Raw genomic sequence first — 23,335 nt, 5'->3', positions numbered from 1 at the left:
ACACTGTCTTTTACTGGCTGCTTGCGGGCGGCTGCTGCTACCTCTCATTCCCCTCTCTTCTCTCCGGGGGCTTCTTTTCTTTTGGCGACTTTTTATTGCCCCGCGCGGCGCGGCCAGTGTATAGTGTCACGGCCCCCCTGGCCTGTGTGATCCGCTAGCGTCCTCCAGAGAGAGGGGAGCTGTAATTGGTTTCTCAATGAGGGCTCATCATCAGCTGTTCCTCCCAGGAGGCTCAGAGGAGAAGCCGGACCGGAGCGCAGCAGCAGCAGCAGCAGCAGCAGCACTGCTCCATCCATCGTCCGCTCCCTCGTCGTCGTCTTGAAACACCGCGGTTATTATTCTCTCCTGATCCGAAGCGAATGCACGGGAACGGCGAACATTAAAACAAAAGTCTGGTTGGTCAAGGGGGGAAAAAAGGAGGTATTATTTACTCGCAGAGTCCGGAGTAGCAGCAGCAGCAGCAGCAGCAGCAACGAAGACGCACACGGGTATCCAACGCGTAATTTTGGGATTTTAAACCAAGCCCCCGCGCCTGATCCTATCCCGAGTATTGGAGTTGCCTGTTCTTATTTTTTACGGAGGGGTAAAGTTTTTTTCTTTTTTTTTTGTCTTCTTCCTCTTCTTCTCATCATGAGTGACCTGGAGGAGGACTTCGCTAAGATCCTACTGCTGAAGGAGGAGAGGATCAGGGACTTGGAGCGGCGCTTGGCGGACCGCGAGGACGAGATCCAGGAGCTCAAGAGGAAGCTGCACAAATGCCAGTCGGTGCTGCCCAGCGCGCAGCTCATAGGGGGTCCGCGGACCCGCCGCGCGCAGGGCATCTCCGCCGAGCCCCAGACCCACCAGGACGTGTCCAGGCAGTCCTTCAGGAAATACGCCAAGTCCGACTGGTAAGATCTTAAGATCAGAGTTCATAAATGCATAAAACAAATAAAATAGCCCGTGTTTGTTATGTTATGGTTCATATTATAGGCTACCGCTACTGTCTGTGAATCATTGCCCATGTCATGCCCTTCCAACAGAAATCGTCCACCAACTGTTCAGATAATGGAAATGCAATTTGTTTGAACATTTGGAGTTATAGTGGGTAGGACTGTATCATGTCATGTGTGATCATATTAAGCACACTGGTTCTTGCGTAATGTTTGCGTTCCAACTCGTAAAGCCGGCCCCAACTCTCTTTAGGGGGGGAAAAAAAAGAAAAGGGAGATGAGGTCAGGATGCTTTGCCATGAATGGAGCCATGCACGTTCATTCTTAAAAAGAAAGTGGCGATGTATACTTTAGTCGTTCGGCGGTGTCGCGCGCGAACAGTGCAAGAAAAGAAAAGAAAGAAATCCGATCTACAAGCAGTAGGCCTATAAATCACAGAACGCGTTGCGAGCTTGTAGATCGGATTTTTCCCTTTCTCTGCAGCAACCAAAGTATAACCAATATAAGTAGCCTATAACATTAAGCCCAAGCGTTATTATAATAGCTGGTATGGGGGGCGGTGGGGCCCGGCGATGACGCAGCGCTCCCAGAAAGAGCTTCATAATTGATCGGGTCCATCACCGGCGTCCCCACGGGACGCCACAGGGAGGAAGTACAATGCATTATTGGCTTTTAGTAGCTGGACACTGAGCGCCCCGAAGTGCACGTCTACAGGATATTTAATCCTGCATTAGAACAGCGCTTCTGTTTGACCCCCATATGCTGCTCCTCCGCCCCTCCCCTTCCCCTTCCCTTCCCTGGCTGCAGCACCTTTAGGTGCTCATTTTTAGCTCTATTTGAGGCCAACCTCCATATGGTTGGTTGGTGTAGGCCTGATTGTAAGCGTTTGGTACCCAAAGGCTTATAACTTAGTTTGTAGATTAGCAATAAACTATCTATGCCTATTATTATGGCAACAATATTCAAACCACCATGTTAATTTGACCAAAGAAAGGCCTCTTTCTCTCTCTCTCTCTCTCTCTCTCTCTCTCTCTCTCTCTCTCTCTCTCTCTCTCTCTCTCTCTCTCTCTCTCTCTCTCTCTCTCTCTCTCTGGAACAAACAATCAAAACAAAGCAATATATTGAATATAAATGGAAATAAAATACAAAGTGTAATAGCTGTGTTATAGGCTAACTTGAACTAAGACTATCTTAAACTATGAAGGAATTGTGCATTGTTTTCTGTCAGAAATATACTTTTATAAGTAAACCTTTGAAAGTTGACATGGCAGCATTCCACTGTTTTGCAGCATTCACATGGTATTTGTGACAAGTAGCAGCAATTTTATCAAATGCAATCTCTCTCTCTCTCTCTCTCTCTCTCTCTCTCTCTCTCTCTCTCTCTCTCTCTCTCTCTCTCAATTCAAACTAAAGGGGTTTTATTATTGGCATGAGAAAACATGGCCAGTACATTTACATTGCCAAAGCAAAAATGTGTAACAAAACATTCAAAAACAGATTTGTGACTGACTCCCTCCACAGGCTTCTCTCTCTCTCTCTCTCTCTCTCTCTCTCTCTCTCTCTCTCTCTCTCTCTCTCTCTCTCTCTCTCTCTCTCTCTCTCTCTCTCAAAGGAGCTTTATTGGCATGAGAAAACATATGTTTACATTGCCAAAGCAAGTGTCAAAAACAACCTAGTCCCCCCCCCCCCCCCATCTCTCTCTCTCTCCTCCCACTCAGCCCCTCCATTTGTTTCTCACCGTCTCTGTCATTGTCACCCTGTCCTCTTGTTCCCGTGAAATCACGCTGTAATAACATCAATGACAAATGAACTTGTAACGCCACTGTAACTGTAATGCACACAAGCATAAATTACTCCTCCGCCTAATTGCGTTATGGCGATAGTCAATTTGGTTAATTCGGTTAGACCGGCGAGACAATTTCCCATCTTCATTCATTTGCATGAATGGCACCGTACAGGCATAAGACAGATTGTGTTCCGGAGGAAGTGCTAGATGAGTTCTCAAAACATTTTCACGTCAAGGACTCCCAAATTGAGTTGCGCTAACAGGGACGTGCAGAGAATGTGCACTTTTTTCAAGTGGTTAAATACATGAAAACACAAATTGACATGAATCCAAAATACACTGATGATTGTGCTGTCAAACAATGAAACTATTTCAGGGGCTGAAATTTGGGCCTTTTGGTGGAAATATTGAAAATAGCAGACCTCCAAGCTCACAACGTGTCGCGCTGCGACGCGTTGTGAGCTTGGAGCTTGGAGGTCGGCTATTTTCGGTGCATGATATCACACCGAACTAAGCATAATCAAGTGGATACTGGAAATGTGGCATAATGGCATGGATTTCTACACAGAGAGGGCAATTCTTTCAACATAAGATGCTGCATTCAAGTTCAGAACAGTTTGGACAAGGCAATTAATTCTCTTGAATGCTGCCTTCAGGTATGGCATGGAAAGAGGGCAGTTGCATTTCTTTCACCATAGTAAAAACTGCATTTGTGGTCTGGAGAGGGCACTTTTTACAGACAGATACAAGGGCAGGGGCTCAAGCCCCCTTTGATGTTTGTGTCCGTGTGTGCACGTGCTTGTACGTGCGCTAACAAACATTTTTTTTAAAACCCATTCAAACCGGGAAAGCATCCGTGTCATTTTGCATTTTTGTGTTGGCTATTCAAAAGTAGCAGATTTACAAGCTCACAGCGCTTCACAAGCTTGTACATCTGCTATTTTTGAACATTTTGAAAGTGAAAGTGTGATGACTACTGATTTAGAAGGCATTTGTAGAATCAGCCTCATTTAAAAAATAAAATAATAGCCAAAGTATAAAATATATGTTTAAAGTGGTTCAACTGATTGTGATGCTATATTAATAAATATTGGACTTTGAGAAAACCACTGCACTACAGTGTACAAGGTCCTCGCAGCAACGGCACAAGTCCTCAACAAGGAGAGAGATTTTATGAATGATTCGCTGTGTCATTCATTGAGAAATAATTGTGCGTGTGAGTAGTCTCTCTCTCTCTCTCACGAACGCACGCACGCATGCACAGCACACACTACACACACGCGTGTATGCACCTCTAGAGGTGACTGACATTCAGTGAGAACATGATTATTATGGATGATGAACAAATCTACTGTATTCTTCTATAATGACAGTCTTGGGGGCTTTATTCTGTGGAGGACATAATGGAACGGTATAATCCTTTGAAATCATAATGGTTTACACCAGGGGTCTTCAACGTTTTCAGGCCAAGGACCCCTTAGTTGAGAGAGAGAGGAAGCAGGGACCCCCACAACCTTTTCAGAGATTCCATAGTTTAATTGTTTGACAGCACAATCATCAGAGTATTTTGGATTCATGTCAATTTGTGTTTTCAGATATTTAACCACTTGAACCGTCAATACTTAATAAACTTGACCTTTCACTCTGTACTTAGTCTGCTCGATTTCCCCTCTACACCAAAGCTATTTGCCAAAAATAGCTGATCTACAAGTTCACAACAACTCGCAGCGCAAGGTGTTGTGAGCTTGTAGATCTGCTACGCTAGGGTTCAAGTGGTTAATATAAAAAACTAGAGAAAAAAAAAGATTATATTACACAAAGATTTGGAGGACCCCCTGTAGTAACTCTGGGGACCCCCTAGGGGTCCCAGACCCCCTGTTGAAGACCCCTGGTTTACACTCATGAAACTAGGCGGTATCCCGAGCAGAACGATTCTCTTGATCAGATATAGCTCAACTTCGTTGGGTCTTTTTCCTCCCCTTCAAATTAAGCACCGATGAGATAAATCTGAGAGTGCACAAAAACAATGGACCTAAATGGATGATTATATAGACCCATCTTTGTTACACTGTAAAACGCTCAGCGGCAATTATGTAACTCGGAGACCGTACAGAAGATGGAACCAAAATGGACCGGAGTCCTCCAGCAAGCAGTTTATCTAAGGACACTCACCGTGGTATCAGAGATTCAACATGGACACTGTACTGTACAGTTTCATTGAGCAGATTTACAGAAAGCAAGGTAAACGCGAGGTAATACATCAAATGCATAGAGATACTGTAGTAATCTAGGATCATACGTAAGCCAAGAACCCATCATCAGTCTAAACAGTATAATATCAAAAAGTGTATAATCTGTACATTGAAAGTGAAACTATACTAACTATAGCATGGATCTTCTTTTTTATATTAACCACTTGAACTCTAGCGTCCATATTCGGAGAACTTAAGCCAAAAATAGCAGATCTACAAGCTTGTTGTGAGCTTGTAGATCGGCTATTTTCGGCAAATAGGTTTGGTGTAGAGGGGAAAAAGAGCAGACTAAGTACAGAGTGAAAGGTCAAGTTTATTAAGCATTGACGGTTCAAGTGGTTAAATATCTGAAAACACCAATTGACATGAATTCAAAATACACTGATGATTGTGCTGTCAAAAGATGAAACTACAGTATATATGGAATCTATGAACAGGTTGTGGGGGTCCCTGCTTCATCTCTCTCTCAACTAAGGGGTCCTCGGCCTGAAAACGTCGAAAACCCCTGATCTAGGATCATACGTAAGCCAAGAACCCATCATCAGTCTAAACAGTATAAAATCAAAAAATATATAATCTTTACATTGAAAGTGAACTATACAAACTATAGGATGGCCAGGTAAACAAATGAACCTGGCATCTGTCTAATAACATGCCATCTAAATCACATATTAGCCTTTGCATCATAAGGCTGCAAGGTCGTCGACGATAGGGGGGAAAGTGCTACTACAGGCTATAAAAGCTAAAGTGGAGTCTGAAGAGGTGGGTCTTCAGATTACGGCGGAAGATTGGGGGAGTGAGTCTGCGGTTCTCTCTGCAACGGGGGGAGTTCGTTCCACAGTTTGGGAAGCCAGAAGGAGGAGGAGGAGGGGAGGGAGAGGAGTCTGGGACGGAGTTGGTGGAGGGAGCGTTTGTCCCGGATGTTTTACTAGGGAAGGTTCTGACAGCTTCCCTGTGTTAGCTGATCTGAGGTGAGCGCTGAGCGGAGGGAGGGGTCGTCCCATGAGACCCTGAGGCCGGAAATAGCCGAACTACAAGCTCACAACGCGCCACAGATATAGGGATGGGACGATATGAACATTTCATATCCTGATTATTGTGACAAAAGAAATCGCGAATCAAAATATATCCTGGGGTGGAACATATGCCAAAAAATAGCAGATCTACAAGCTCACAACGCGTCGCATTGCGACGCGTTGTGAGCTTGTAAAAAAAAGCTTGTAAAAAAAAAAAGACTGTATCAAGTACGTATGTTATAAGTACCTTTTACCAATTGAGGATTTAAGTGGTGCCGGATATGCAGCTCGGCAAATAAAAGGTGAATTGATCCCAGTGCATGACGGAGGACAATATCACGATAAATTAAATCTCCACGATGATACGATCATCGTTAGTGTTTTTTTTTAATCACGATAAACGATAATATCGCCTATCGTCCCATCCCTAGTGCTGCGAGTTTGTGAGCTTGTAGATCGTCTATTTCCGGTGCAGGATGCTATAGGTCTAAATCCGGCTTTGACATGTTTGTCTGGAGGGCATCCACCCACCATGCCATGGTGGTTGGTGCCCACGCCGCCCCTCTCCACCCCCCGCCGCCGGCCGGGTCAGAGACAGCGCGACCCCCATTAGTGTCAGAGCCCGTCGTGGCACCAGGAGGCAGCCCTCCCTCCCCGCGCAGCGCAGTGCTCATCGGATTACAGCGGCATGGAGGGCCGGATCCTGTTTCTATTGATCTGCATAGGAAAAAGGGCTGAGCTGGATGGTTGGAGAGATGAAATTCAAAGCCTGTCTCCTCCCCAGATTGCAGAGGTGCTTTGAAGGGCACCATCATGCTGGTTGTTGCTGCTCCCACAGGCCCGGCCCAGGCCAGGGGCAGGCACGTGCACACATAGACCTCAAAGGGGGCTTGAGCCCCTGCCCTTTTATCCGTCTGTAAAAAGTGCCCTCTCCAGTTTACAGTTTAGGCATTTAGCAGACGCTTTTAAACCAAAGCGACTTACAATAAGCAGATACTACATCACTATAATAAACAAGATAACATGTCAGAACATCAACAACAATATAACAAATGCATATGAATATCAATCTAAAAAAAAGATATAATCAGTAAAGAAAAAGGATTCTAAAAAACCTAAAAACAAATGCTAACTATGACCATGAATGCAGTTTTTACTATGGTGAAAGAAATGCAAAAGCCCTCTTTCCATGCCATACCTCAAGGCGGCATTCAAGAGTATTGCCTTGTCCAAACTCTCCTGAACTTGAATGCTTGAATCTTATGCTGAAATAATTGCCCTCTCTGTGTAGAAATCCATGCCGTACACAACTCTCCAGTATTGACTTGGTCTGCTATTTTCGATGCTTTCACCAAAAGGCCCTTTTAGAAATTTCAGCCCCTGCCTCTCTAACATTCTCTGCACGGCCCGGGCCAGGGGAGAGGAGGGTGTCTGTTGATAGTGGAGGATGATGCAGCTTCAGAGGAAGTAAACATTTTGTCGGAACTTATAGAGGCCATGGCTTTGAGTGTCCAGGGGAAAAAATGCACATTCTGGCTTTTTGTTAATGTATAGCTGTTGTTTTTTTGTGCTTATGCCAGTGGTTCTCAATAACATTTTCATGTCAAGGACCCCCAGATTTATATGTGTTGCGGTTGCGGACACCCCATCTGAAAAAATCTTGTGCTCCATAAGAGAATATTTTGTTATTCCAGAAGGAGCTGATGTTCGAGCTCACGAGCTGACCTTGTAGATCGGTTTTCGAACAGTCAAAGTGTAAAACGTCAGGGCGTAAGTGAGCTGTTCCTCGTTTTGCTGGGGACCCCCGTGGACCCCCTCAAGGATCCCCGTGGGTCCTTCATTCATATGCCCTTTACTTGCCAGAATATTAGTTCTCTGAATAGGGAGATCATACTGAAATGGTTGCGTAGTTAAACTTGGAAACAGGCACACAACTACATTTGGCGTATACGTAGCTACTTTGTTAAACATTATGCTAGGAATCACAGTTTTCTGGTTCTGTAAATTGGATCGTCTTTGCTCCATTCTTTGTGCTTGTTGTTTGTTTGGTTTAGCAGAGAGAGAGAGAGAGAGAGAGAGAGAGAGAGAGAGAGAGAGAGAGAGCAATTCAGATCTCCCATTTTCGAAAAGAAAATATACTACAACATATAATATAAACTAGTAACTACTTGTGTTTCTCAAACTTTTTAATTTCAAGGACCATCAGTTTGGAATGCATTAGGCCACAGACCCTGAGTTTCAGACATGTATTATATACAATCATTGCAGGGGGGGCTGGAACCCCCTAAAAGACCCCTGTGCCCCAGACCCGACTTTGAGAACCACTGTCTTATAACAACACATTGTTGTGGTATTGTGGAGTGCGGCATCCACAGTAAATACCACCCACCCACGGAAAGACACATCAGATAATAATAATGTAGTCTTTTTGCATGCTCGATCCTTTTATCACATTCCGCCACAAGAGGGCAGCTTTGACCTTTCTTCAGGCCTCCCTGCATGGGATCTCTCCAGGCTTCACTTCTTGTGAGAAACTTGCTTTTTGTTGTAAATGGTGCATTATTATTTAGTGCCTTTATCCATGGCACTAAAGAGATTGTGCATTACATTCACCTATTCACACTCACATTCATACACCGATGGCGGAGGAGGTTCCCATCGAGCAAGGCACCAACCTGCTCAACGGGATCAATCGGGGGTTCAGCATCTTTCTCAAGGATACTAACTCTGGAGGAGCCCGGGATCGAACTGGGAACCTTCCGGTTGCCAAGAGGCCACTCTACCCCTGAGCCACTGCCGCTCCTTGTCAGGCAGAAACCTCTTATCTCCATATTATAACCTTTTGTGTTTTGTTTATACATGAATACTCTACTTCAGTGGTTCTCAAAGTGGATACCAGGGACTCTGTGGGCTCCTTTAGGGGGGTCTAAAAGCCTAAAGGACCCATACAAGTCTATGACCGTGTACAAATGGAACCAAATGGACCCGATGGGTCCATTTGGTTCCATTTGTACACTGTCAGAGTTAAGGGGAAACTGTGAAATGTTAAAGTTTGAGAAACACTGCTCTACTTGATCATACTACAGCGTCACACGAAAGTATCAAAAACAGTAGATTTTGAGCTCGTAGATCTATTATTTTTAAAACAGTAAAAGTAACTGTTCTGGATATGAGGTTTCCTCCTGAACAGAGACGATATGGTGTTTGCTATATCACACCAGACCCACTCACGACTACTCCTCCAACATGTCACCAGACCCACTCACGACTACTCCTCCAACATGTCCAACATAAAACCAATCCCTTCGTCCAAATTGATGTGGTAACCCTCGTTCTCCCCTCGCTTGTCATCGTGTGACTCATGGTTCTTTAACCTTTAGACCCCGTGCTGATTGCTGCCTCAATTACTCTTCGTTTTTATTGATCCCATATGAATGTTCTCGGATAAATAACCCAATTCTGTGGTTGGATTCATAGTCACGGCAGCCCCTAAAGCTGTTCACGGAGATTTATAGGGGACTCATTGGAATCTGATGACATCACTGGTGAGAGACAGGTGACCCGCACGATCCCATCACTCAAAGATTTAGCTTTTCTTTCATCATTGTTTTGTACGTGTATTTTTTAGAACACACATCTCCTATCCCAGTGTTTCTCAATCTTTTTTGGCTTGAGTACCCCCTTTCCATTATTTCTGAATCCAAGTACCCCCTTTACCCCGACAACAACATTCTGCTTATAAAACTGCAATTAAAATATAAATAAATAGTGGTATATGATGCTATGATAACCCCCCATTTCAAGAATATAAAATAACGAATAAGAAATGGGGTGAAAGAGTTTCAAACGGTGCCTCCTTTTCTCGTTTTCAACACTGTGGTCATAACATTTCAGTCAAGCTTTCATGTCAATAACTTCCAAACAACTTTAAAACACATCCCAGTTGCCTGGTACCATGTAATTTGGGTTAACAACTCAGGCTCATATCAAGTTTCTCCATGTGTCTTCATTAAACATAACAGTACATGTTTTTCTCCTCCTAATTCAATTGTAGTTAATTCTTCAACTATGAACATGCATGATTTATACCAGTTTTCTTTTTTTAGGGCATTTTCTGAGTACCCCCTTCAGTACCTCCGCGTACCCCTAGGGGTACACATACCCCGTATTACCCCCATTTGAGAAACACTGTCCTATCCCATCTACTTCCTTTTGACCCTTTTGTTCTCTTCGGTTGTGTTTAGGCGTATGTGTTTAGCAGGTACCAGCTGAACACGTTTGCAAGAGCCGTTTCTTTTATGTGTGTGTGGAGAGAATGGTCATTTATCATTGTCACTGGATATACACACGCTAGTGATATATTTGGGTTATAGCCTAGATCTGTGGAGACATGGTATGACTGTGTCTTCTCACCAAAGACCAGCGATGGAAGACGTGCTCGCATGTTTTACTTGAGTAAAGGTATGTAGATGTACTCTGTTACAAGTAGAAGTCCTGTATTCAAAATGTACATGAGTGAAATACAAATGTATCTGCATGAAAATGTACTTAAAGTACCAAAAGTAAAGGTACTTATTGTGCAGAATGTCCCATTTCACAAGTCCAAAATGTATTAAAAAACTATTGAGCTAGTAGATATGCTATTTTCCAATTCAAGTTTTCATATATTTATAATGGAGAAAAAGTACAACATTTGCCTTTGAGATAGTAGAAATAAAAGTATTGCAAATTGGAAATACTCCAGTAAAGTAAAAAACAGAGTACATAAATGTACTTATTTACCTTCTACCACTGCCGACGACCTTTCAGTGATGATTTCAGCCCTCAACAATTTTATATTAAGCTTTTTTCATTTCTTTTCACGCAAATTTCACGAGCACTATTCACAGCGAAATCCATGAACAGAAACATTTACACATTTTACTTGCGGCACACTTTCATGTTGCAAACGGGGGCTGCACTGCAGTCTTGACAAAATGATCCACAGTAAAAGATGATCCACAGTAAAAGAAGAAAAAAAAATACAATAAGAAACAAGCTGCTGCTGCTCGATGCCCCCGAAAAAGAAAACAACAGTGAAAAATGTGAGGCTAATATTTTGCACAAAAGGGGGTTGATTAAACTACCATCAACTCCACTCCCGTCCCATTATGGATCCTGGCAGTCGGCGCTCATCAATTCGTGAACCCGTGTTGTACACAGCTAGCGGCCTGGGGAACTCATGGAGGTTTAATGACACTTCTTTGAGCGAGTCCATTATTCCAGTGGTTCTCAACCTGTGGGTCCAGATCCCCAGAGGGGTCCCCACATGAGGGGTCCCCCACATGAGTGTGTGTGTGGGGGGGGTTTGTGAGCTTGTAAATCGGCTATTTTCACAATATCTATCTGTGGAATCAAGCTACATTTAATGCCTCAACTACACATTCCAAGTGCTTGTCAGGGTGGGGGGTCCCCAGCCCAAATATGTTTATTATGGGTGGGTCACAGCCTGAAAAGCTTGAGAACATTATCCCAGTGGTTCTCAAAGTGGGGTTTGTGGACCCCCCATGGGACAGCGGTCCTTGAGGGGTTGTCTTGCATCATGGCTGTGTGTACAGTATCTCTCAGATTCATATGTCAGGGGCCTAATGGCTGCGACATCTTGCTTTGTCTGTTTGTATGTAGGCCTATGTAGCCTACGTGGAATGTACAATATGTACCACACTGGGCACATTGGCCAAGCTTCGCTGGGCGCTTAATGAAATTAACAAAAAGCACCTCTCTCTTCACACTGGGTGTGATCCCCCCCACCCCCCCCTCCCAAAAAAAAAGATATAAGGACCCCCAAAGTGATATGTATTTGGCTGTATTTGGCTGCAGTGCAGACCCCCATTTGAATTTATTTTATTAATCTTTGGTCAGGGAAAGATTTTTGCTGTTAAAAAAAAGAAAGTTCGAGAACCACACTGCATTATTCATAAATCAAGGGTCTTCAACAGGGGTCCGGGATCCCTAGGGGGTCCTCAGAGTTACTACAGGGGGTCCCCCAAATCTTTGAGCGATAGAACGTTTTTTTTTCTCCTTTTTTATATTAACAACTTGAACCATATAGTGTCCATATACTGAATATAGCAAAAATAGCAGATCTAAGCTCACAACGCTGCGAGGTGTTGTGAGCTTTTAGATCAGCTATTTTTGGCAGGAGCTTTGGTATTGAGTGGAAAAAGAGCATACTAAGTACAGAGTGAAAGGTCAAGTTTATTAAGTAGGCCTATTGACGGTTCAAGTGGTTAAATATCTGAAAACACAAATTCACATGAATCCAAAATACACTGATGATTGTGCTGTCAAACAATGAAATTAGACTATATGGAATCTATGAAAAGGGTTGTGGGGGTCCCTGCTTCATCTCTCAACTAAGGGGTCCTCCTTGGCCTGAAAACGTTGAAGACCCCTGTGACATAAATAATTTGCTCCAAGGAAAGGAACTCCATGGGGAGGGGAGGGGAGCCCACTCTCCTTCAGCGCGCCCGCCCAGGCTGCATTGTACCACGGATTCCTGTAGGCGCCCTTCTCGCCTTGCGCTTGTCGTCCGGCTCTCTCTCTGTCTGTCAGCCAGCCTGACGCACGGCTGAGGGGAATTCAAGCTCCGCTCCTCCACAGCGTCGAGGGAGGGAGAGAGAGAGAGAGAGACGATGGGAGTGAAAGAGACGAGAGAGAGAAGAGCGAGGAGGGATTGATACATTCAAAACTTTGCATTTTCGGCTTTTAACTGCGCTCATCTCGACTCGGAACATGTCCTCATCCGTTGAAGATACCTCGTAATAAGATCCATCCAACTGGCTTACAACAACCACAGCAACAGGCGGTTATTGGAGAACAAGACGGGGGAGTGCATTCTTCTCTTGGAAGCTGTTAATGCCTCCACTGGACAAAGTTTCCAGGCATAGGGGAAAAGAAGGCAGAGGGCGAGGAGGAGACAGAAAATAAAATACAAATCTCGGATTTTTAGAGTTGGATCTCTAAGCAGGCGGCGTGCATGAAAGAGGACCAGCAGACCGTCAACATGGGCACCTTGCGCGACCTCCAGTACGCGCTCCAGGAGAAGATCGAGGAGCTGCGGCAGCGCGACGCGCTCATCGACGAGCTGGAGCTGGAGCTGGACCAGAAGGACGAGCTCATCCAGAGGCTCCAGAACGAGCTGGACAAGTACCGCTCGGTCATCAAGCCCGCCACGCAGCAGCAGCACAGCGCCAAGCAGCAGGGCCAGGCCGGGGAGCTGCAGCAGCACGGCGGCGGCGGCGAGCAGCAGAGGACCAAGAGGCAGGCGATCAGCGCCGAGCCCACCGCCTTCGACATCCAGGACCTCAGCCACGTTACGCTGCCCTTCTACCACAAGAGCCCAGAGTAGGTGTACCATATAACAGTGGTGGTGGTGAATGGTGTCTTGGAATGTACAGCAGTGGTTCTCAAACTGTTCAATTTCAAGGTCTTCCCTTAACTCTGACAATATACAAATGGAACCAAATGGACCCGTTAGTGTCCATTTGGTTCCATTTGTATGTCAGAGTTACAGACTTGAATGGGTCAATTTAGACCCCCCATAAAGGAACCTACAGTCATTGGAATCCACTTTGAGAACCACTGGTAGGCTATTAGAGGGCAGTGGTTCTCAAACTTTTTCATGTCAAGGAGGACCCCCAAATTGACACTTCCGCGGACCCCCGTTTGAAAAGATATGCCAGGGACCCCCATAAGAGAAGATTTTTGCGGCTCTATATTCCCAACCATTTTAATCTCCCCCAAAGGACCCCCATTTGATAAGCATTTTAGGCTATGGACCCCCATATCTCTGAGAACCCACTTTATATTGTAGAATAAATCAGTGTTAATTTAGCTCAGCGTACAAATGGAACCAAATGACCCATAAGAGTCCATTTGGTTCTTAGCTAACATTTTGCTGGGGACCCCCTGGAACTCACTCAAGGACCCCTGGGGGTCCTGAAAGGCTTCTATTCAAATGTATAAACTACTTAGCGCCGTGGAATTTACCACCAGAAGGCGAAGCCAGAGCTATGCTCAAGAATGACGCTTGTTGCACAAAGGACGTCTGTTTGTTGAAAGACAATATTTATTAACTAAATAAAAATAAAAAAATATTACAGCTTATGCAATTATCATTATCTACGAGCCTATATTAGCTATGACTGACACACAGATAACACGGAGGACCGAGATAAAAAATACTGATCAGTAGTCCATATATGTTCCAGCGTAGCGGACACACGAGTGTGAGGCGACGAGAGAAAAAAGATATGGCCCTCTTCTTCAGTCTGTCAGGCAGTCAAATGTCTGTTCTTATCTTCATTTTGTCTGGGAGGGGGCTAGCTGGTAGCTGGTCAACGATGTGACATTTGGGAGACACAGTTCATAGGATTTCGGTGGGGTGGATTTGTAGCCACGGGAGGGGCTGAGTGAATACTCCCAAGCTCACACCTCCCACCTACAAACAGTTATTGTTGATGTCTCATTTCTTCAGCCCTCGCCAAAACAAAACTCGGTTCTCATGGGAAGCTATTCGTTTGCTCCCTGAATGTACAGCTCCTGCTCCAGTTCTTCACCTTTAGACAGACTAATACGGACACCGTTATCAGCTCGGAATGTCTGACAATCCTCCAGGACCTAGAATAGAGTGTTTCTTCGTCTCTCCTTTCCACAATTGTCTGCTAGCCGAAAACACATACAGAATACTACAGTAACCAATAAAAACAGGATCACATATATCGTCCAGTCCCCCTTTGGGATACCTTACTCACAGGTATTCCATCAATCAGATATGTGTGTCAGTATCAAAATACATAGTTTAGCAATGCTGTTTAATATAAGACATACTGTGCTGTATAAAAAAGCTTATTCAATAAAAATTGTCCAACAAACATATTGTAATCAATACATCCTGCACCAGTCCATGGCTTCAGACCATGGTGGTGTACATCAATCTAGGTTTAGAAAATAAGAAAAATGGCTTTAGGCCATGTTTACATATAGATATGGAAAATAAGAAAAATGGCTTTCTAATCTAGAGCAGTGTCTCTCAAATGGGAGTAAGCGAAAATACTGCAGGGGCACTCAAAAAAAATATGCCCCAAAAAGAAAAACACGATACTATTCACACTTAAAAAAAAAGCTAAAAACTTGTAATAAAGGGCAAAACTGGGGGAAATCATAGCTTGGATTCCCAAATCAGGGAAAGTTGGGTTGGAAATAACCAAAAAAGATTGAGAAGGACTGCTCTAGAGAATTTGTGCGGGGCCCCTTGAATAGATCTCCTCAGAGGCTCCTGTAGTCATTAAGGGCAACTGGAACTCAGAGTTGGGGACAGTCAGGCGGATTATTCTGTTAAACATGGCCTTCAATATTGGGAGAACGATAAATACTGTGATGGCTATTATTACTAAAATGGGAACTATTGTGGTCACAAACCAGTTACCTACTCCTCCCAAAATGTTAAAGTCAAACCAAGACTCATGCGGTGGTGGCGGTGGGATTGTGGCAATTGCTTCTCTGGAGTGGGCAATGAGAGAGGTTATGTTATCGTGACCATTAGGGATTAAGAAACAACACTTTCCACCTAGCATTTTACAAACTCCTCCCTCTCTGGCTGTCACTAAATCTACACTTGACGATTTCTAAGGACAACAGAACGCATGGCCATTTGCTCTTGGTTAAGAAGTACAGTACTCATCTGGAGATCAGCTGTGGAATCATGCATCATCAGGATTTCGGCGGCCAATGTGTTCATTTTCTTAAGAGTGTAAACAGTAATAACTCCTGCAGAGAGCATGGTAGTTGAGCCTATACCATAAGCAATCGAGGTGTCGGGATCTGACCAGGGATCCAGAAAATGGTAGCCAGGGTAGTTCTTTCTAATTTTGTCTAGGTTTGTTTCAGTTTCTATAGAGCGCCTGGCGCGGGACTCACCTGCCACCTGGGTGTCCGGACGGGGCACGACATCAGTACCAGTGTAAACTATTCCTGCATAACAACAGCCATTCCACTTAGCTGGTAGAAAATGCCTTGCAGTCCGTCCACACACCCAGAGGACAGCAGAGTCAGAGTGATTCACGTTCTCTTTGTCGTGGGAACATAAACAGAGAGGGGCTACCGTTGGGATGACAGGTAGAACATAGGTTCTGGTAGGCATAGATTCTCCTGTGTCACAGGAAAGGGCTGGATAAAATAATAAAAAATAAAAATACATTTTCAAACCCACAGATGTCACAGTTCTTAAATTATTTACACAACTTTCAAAACAAAATAAAAAATCAAACCTTGGTACGAAGTGGAGCTGTGAATTTGAGCAGTTCCAGATCTATGTTTTGATCCTATGTGTTTTAGATCTTTCTTTTTTAGATTGACTCTGTCTTCTAGATATGTGTGTGTGACGGGAGTAGACAAATACTTGCTTTATGTAAATGTAGCATATTTACTATTATTTAAAATAATAACAAATACAGTACTGTCCATAATAGGCCTAACAAACATATAACCTGAGAAAACATCTGCTTCTATAGAACAGATTTAAAATAAACATTTATACTTGGTATTCAATCAATAAACCCCAGCATCCCTATTCTAAGGGGATATTCACCAAAAGTAGCAGATTACAAGCTCACTAAAATGTTATTGTTAATTCCTTCCAGTCTGGAAGGAAAACAAAATACTGTGGCCACCTGGAGGAGTACAAAAGTAACCAAGTATCTTTACTCAAATAAGGAAATCTCAGAATCCAGTCAAAACAGAGAGAGCCTCAAATGTCAATAAGGCAAGGGAAAAGGGGAAAATAACCAGACGTTTCCCAGGTCACATACACACAGAGCTGGTTCAACATGTTGCCTCATGCTAGATGCAGAATAAATATAAATATACCATAAAATGCTAATATACAGCATATGATTTGTGAAAGTGACAGCCTGGCTTTTCTATTTCTCTAAATTCACTTAAAGGAAATCAATATTGTCATGAGCTTAAAACTTCCTGTCTCCCTCTCTCCATGTGAAAGAAAATAGCAGCTCTACAAGCTCAAATAATGTATTCTCAAAGTCCACTTGAGTCGCAGACATGTCTGTGCCTTGTTTACATATTTCAAAAGAACACAGTTTCCAAAAAACTTTTCTACCAACATCTCCATTATTTCTTGTCTACAGACACAGTTCTCTTTAATAACTCATGGTAGATATTATTGCCAGTGCACTAAAAATATTGATTATTACTATAAAAAAGACAGCACATCAATTTAAAAGACACTTCACACTTTGTCTAGAATATTGTCAAAAATAATCTAACTCGCTACATGGCTTACGGTATGGCCTTTATACTCTGCTGCCTGCATCTATTTCTTATCAGTATCTGAACCCCGGGCAGGCCTTTTGTCCACTAAAGAAAACCTGTATGTCTCTCATTACACCGTTTCCCTGTATCTTTATGTGAATAAATGTTACTTTGGTGGAAAAATCACAATGTCAATCTCTTTAGTAGGGCTGAAAATGTCAGTATATGTGACGGGGAAAAAAAACATTAATAATACTGCAGAGATTTACAATTTGCTAGAACTAAAAGTGTCTGACATACTGTATGTCCATACATTCTTAAGTTGAGACATTCACACAACTGGCATGTTGACTTTTGGTCGGCGTTAAACAAGTTATAGGATGCACTATTTAGCTGAAAATCATAATCTTTTCAATGAGCCATTCTACAACCTGACTGTTAGTTAAAGATCATAGTGTCACATTTTAGTCTAGTCCTAACATACAATTATTTAGAATATAAGTAGCTCACTACTGGTATGTTAATCGTATTTAGGCCTCAAAACTGTATAGGAATGACACCATTTCTCTAATAATTAACTAGTTAACTTGAGATCAATTTTAAGTTGGACATACAGTAAGAGTCGGCCAAAAACATCGGCTAGATTGTTTCTCCCTTGGCCATCCAATAGTTGCCTGTATCTGCTGGGACTGGATTATATTTTAATAAGGAGATCGTCTTTTCCTGGTACAGTGAATAATCTGGGTTGGTCTCCATACGTATATCTAGCAGTAGTAGTCCAACGTTTGCGTTGGCTGTAACAGTCACCATTTAGGGAACGAGTACCTAGGGACCAGAGGGATCCAGAATGGGAAATGACATCACAATTATATTTGCTTGAGTCAACAAACACAGACATACATGTTGTATGTCCGGTACAGAGTGTACCACCTATGGGAAGTGCGCCCAGAACAGGTCACACCTTCAGTACAAGTTATGGTCATGGCAAAAATAGGTGAAACCTCCTGAGGGGATGTAAGCAGTGGTGGCGCGAGTTTGAATCTTTGGTATCGCACACAGGTCAATGAGGAGTTTAAGCAGTAGCCAGAGACCACGAGGTGCTCTCTTAATTTTGAGTTAATTTTAACAATTACAACGCATTTAAGGAAATATTGTCCACAACATATAGAAATATAATTAAAGATCCGCATCCTATGGGTGTTGTGTCTATGTGTATTATGTGTTAAATTTTCACCCTAATCACCTCTGTTTATAATATGTATAATGTATTCACCTTGAGGCTTTTTTTTTTTTTTTCTTTTTACTTATTACTTTTATGTATAATGTACTTATCTATTACGCCCAGGTCTCGTGTTTTTTCAGTCAGAGGTGATGCGTGTATTCTGTAGAGAGAGAAAACATTTCATTTTATTAGTTTCGTCTGCACATGAGTGGACTTCTGCCTAGTTTCTGGGTAGGCCATCTAATATAAGGAGGCAAAATTTTAAATAATATTTTTCTTTTTAGTACGCTATAATTCTACGTAATTCTACGGTTGCCCCCATTCACCCCCCTTATGTTTCTGGAATAGAACGTCTTTTTCAGAAACATCTATGGGAAACGGAGTGTTCGATGGACTAGAAGAGTCAGGAATTGCTCTAGTGGCTGCATTATGACACATTACCTTACGGTCATGGAACTGTTGTGTGGTCTCTGGAGTCCACGTTAGGCTGAAATTGCCATTTTTTTGACCCCCTTTCCTCGTACCATGGCACGGAGAGCTGAACAGTTGGATTCAAACTCTGGGATCGAAAAATAGGCGTGAACATGTTGTATTGCATTCAACAGTGTGTAGACGTCAGGTACAGGTAGATCAGATGTGCTAATGCCTTTGTTAAAGTCTCTAAAATCCTGTACCATACGATAATTATCAGAACCTGGTTTCTTAACAGCCATAATGGCGGTGTTCCACAGAGAATTAGAATATTTGTCACCCCCTTTGCTAGGTGACTGGTGATTGTAACTCTGTTTGCATCGTGGGATTTATATAACACTTGACTGACAATTAGATATAAAAAGTACAACTGGCATAAAGCCTTCAATCTAGGCTGAGGCCTTTACACGTTAAAAACTATATGTTGTTGAATGACACTACACATAACCTGAGGTTACTATGACAGGGGGGGGCTAGAGGTCACTTATAGAAGTACCACTACTAAGTTTCAAACCACATAAAGCTCATTGGCTTGTTTGCATCGGGGTCCCTTTGTACTCAAATCATAAAATAGAAATAAAATAAATAAACAAACAACACTAAGACAAATACTTCCTATACTACTATTTGATACACATTTTGAACTAGTATACATAGGATGTGGGTAATCATTAATTCATACGAGCACAGTCGTGCACCTAATTCCTCTATTGTTTTCAACATAACTATCAAATTACTTGTGGAGAGGGTTTTTTCTTTCCTACATCAATTTTGCTTCTAAATGATTTCATACATTATTAGGTGGGGCATCATGGTCAAAATAAGGCAGTGATGTATGTTGGGGCCTGCAGACCCCAACAACACCCTCCATTCAATCTATAAATTATAACAGCACATTTATGCTGTGTGATATAATCAAGAGGTTCCGTTCCACTCAGTCACACATTAACACCACACACGTCTCTCAAGAACAGCATAACCGAGCCCCAGTTAAGGACGGCTAGCCAAATTGACACTACACAGACAAGGCCTGTCTCTTACGAGGTTTCCTCAGTGACAGAAATCTTAGGAAGGCAAGTCTTCCCCAGTTCTCTGCTGTCTCTCTCACACACATGCACGCACACTCCCACTCTCTCCCTCTCTCTCTCTCTCTCTCTCTTCATACACCACTTGAACACTTACTCTGTAGGCCTACACACACACACACACACACACACACACACACACACACACACACACACACACACACACACACACACACACACAACATTTAACATTTAACAAAACATGACACTTTACATGACATACATATGTATTTCACCGATATAACCGCTCTGTACACTTTGAACTCTGACTATACTTTCAATATACCTACCAATATAACAGAAAACCCACTTGCACTGGTGTGTTCTTCTTTTATTGTGTGAGACTCTGACTAACTGTGATTTTATCCTGTGGGTTGAAGCTGAGTCTTCTTGTGAAAAGATAACATTCTAAAGGAATTATAAATATGGGTATTAAACCAAAAACCCATCAGTAACAATGGGTAACTTCGGGTCCATCTTAACTATCTGTGGAGTAAGGTTTAGACAGTGACCTACAGCAAAATCGTCTTTTGGCCATAACGTGGGTGGCAGTGAGTCAATTAGGTTGGCTGCTATAGGTCGTTATGATTACCTAGGCCTTGCTCATCCTGATTGTTGTAGCCCTGTTGGCTGTAACCCTGGTTGTTGTATCCTCCCCTGCTTTGGCCTCCCCTGTTATAGTTACCTCTCCCTCCCCTATATCCTTGGTTATTTGGGTTAGGGGCGTTGCGACAGTTGCGGTCAAGGTGGCCTTTTTTACCGCAGTTATGGCATATGACGGGGGGTTTGCCTGGGTTTTTCATTTCTGACTTTTTTGCTTTGTCTTCATTTTGAGCCATTTGAAAGCCACCACCCCTAGTGGTGCTGTGGCGCCATTGATTCTCCTCCAAATATTTGGTACGTGCAGTGAGGATTTTAACGAGTAGTTGTATTTTGCCATGTGTTTCCTCTAGCTCTTTGTGCAGCAGGGAGGTTATACTATTCACATAAGTTGGTGTAACAAAACCAGATGGATCTATTTTTATCGGATCTGTATCCTCTGGTAACAATTTTTTCTCTTGCCATCCCTTTTTCCATATCGCAGCTTTTTCAGCAAACTGAGCGCGCTCTGATGGAGTCCATCTGAGGTCGTCATTTTTTGCTTTCTCGACCAAAAGGTCCCAGGTATCTCCAAACGTAGTGGGTGCTTGCATGATTGATTATTCAACAGATTTTAGCCACTGACGAATCAGTCTATTATGGGAAATGCTTGACCAGGTCCCCTATCTTTATCTTGTTATAATTATGGTCAGTGTTTCCCTGTTATTACTGTTGTTTATTCAATCAAATTTTTTTTTTATTCATAAGACAACATCTATGTCCAGTATCAGAGCGTAGTCAAATCGCTGAATTTATGTTGGTATTTTATTCTCTCTTTGATTAGTACAAATCCCTTTGGTATTCTCTTTTACAGTGTGTACACAGTTACTTTATTCTCTGTAAATCCCTTTTTGAGCGGTGGTCACAACGCTCCTATACGTGGCCGTGTGTGTGGGTCTTTCTGTCTGTCTGTCTGTCTGTCTGTCTGTCTCCGTGTCTGTGTTCAGGCCGGTCACAGTCACACTCACTCATACACGCACACGCACACACACACATGCATTGTTTCGGAAATCCACGACCACCGCTCAATTCTGTGTTTTGTTTCAGAGTTCCACGACAAATAAACTCTAATCTAATCTAATCTAACCTACTCAATTCTATGCTTTGTTTTTGTTACAATGACCAATAAACTCTAATCTAATCTAATCTAATCTAATCTAATCTAATATAATACAATCTTTGTTTTCGGAGATCCACGACCACCTACTCACTGCTTTCGGAGATCCACGACCCCCTACTCACTTATATGCTTTGCTTCCGGAGATCCACGACCCCCTACTCACTTATATGCTTTGCTCAATTCACACGGGTGTGATTTTATTATTTTTTGAACTTTCTCTTTTTACACTGTTATTTTAATACATTTATCTACCCCTTTACCTCGGGTAGACTTTCCTATGTCTAGGAGATACTTTTCTACCTTTTACTTAGGTGTAGAACAAACCTTACAATCATTTTCTAGCTTTTACTTCGGTGTAGAACAAACCTTACAATAATTTTCTAGCTTTTACTTCGGTGTAGAACAAACCTTACAATACTTTTCTAGCTTTTACTTAGGTGTAGAACAAACCTTCTTCAAAAACCCGCAGCTATTACTATTAAGTGGGTCCCGTATGTGTGTGTCTGTCATACAGTAACGGTTCTAGATCACGTGTAACTTGAAATCAAATCAACCATACAATTTGGAACCTATGCCAATGTGCAGAGTTCCAGTTTAAGAGGTTCTGCTCACCTTTTTATTTTGACGGCCGTCTGGGTGGTTGATCTGATGCAGTTATGGTGATCGGTTAAATCGCCGAAATCAGAAAAAAGCAACAAAACGTCACCACGTCAAGGGGTCACCATATTTGAAAGGCTTCTATTCAAATGTATAAACTACTTAGCGCCGTGGAATTTACCACCAGAAGGCGAAGCCAGAGCTATGCTCAAGAATGACGCTTGTTGCACAAAGGACGTCTGTTTGTTGAAAGACAATATTTATTAACTAAATAAAAATAAAAAAATATTACAGCTTATGCAATTATCATTATCTACGAGCCTATATTAGCTATGACTGACACACAGATAACACGGAGGACCGAGATAAAAAATACTGATCAGTAGTCCATATATGTTCCAGCGTAGCGGACACACGAGTGTGAGGCGACGAGAGAAAAAAGATATGGCCCTCTTCTTCAGTCTGTCAGGCAGTCAAATGTCTGTTCTTATCTTCATTTTGTCTGGGAGGGGGCTAGCTGGTAGCTGGTCAACGATGTGACATTTGGGAGACACAGTTCATAGGATTTCGGTGGGGTGGATTTGTAGCCACGGGAGGGGCTGAGTGAATACTCCCAAGCTCACACCTCCCACCTACAAACAGTTATTGTTGATGTCTCATTTCTTCAGCCCTCGCCAAAACAAAACTCGGTTCTCATGGGAAGCTATTCGTTTGCTCCCTGAATGTACAGCTCCTGCTCCAGTTCTTCACCTTTAGACAGACTAATACGGACACCGTTATCAGCTCGGAATGTCTGACAATCCTCCAGGACCTAGAATAGAGTGTTTCTTCGTCTCTCCTTTCCACAATTGTCTGCTAGCCGAAAACACATACAGAATACTACAGTAACCAATAAAAACAGGATC

The 23,335-nt window shown here is 42.8% G+C and overlaps 1 protein-coding gene across 2 annotated transcripts in view; it reads left to right on the top strand.

Moving 5' to 3' along the window:
• Nucleotides 1-630: 630 nt before the first annotated feature.
• Nucleotides 631-23,335, top strand: part of LOC308297587 (cGMP-dependent protein kinase 1) — a gene marked incomplete at both ends in the record, with an annotated part of 208,173 nt that continues 185,468 nt past the window's right edge. The window contains one exon of one of the 2 annotated variants that reach the window (XM_080741064.1): nt 631-890. In XM_080741064.1, coding sequence (XP_080597190.1) covers nt 631-890 — 260 coding nt within the window. Of the gene's footprint in view, nt 891-13,031; nt 13,373-23,335 lie in introns of those variants that run through there. The other variant, XM_080741063.1, reaches the window with a different exon arrangement.

The sequence above is a fragment of the Nannobrachium achirus genome (assembly GCF_963921795.1).
Source record: "Nannobrachium achirus genome assembly, chromosome: 13".
In the NCBI taxonomy this organism is placed as follows: Eukaryota; Metazoa; Chordata; class Actinopteri; order Myctophiformes; family Myctophidae; genus Nannobrachium; species Nannobrachium achirus.
The sequence above is the reverse complement of the archived record's forward strand: the minus strand, read 5'-3'. Positions and strand labels throughout refer to the sequence as shown.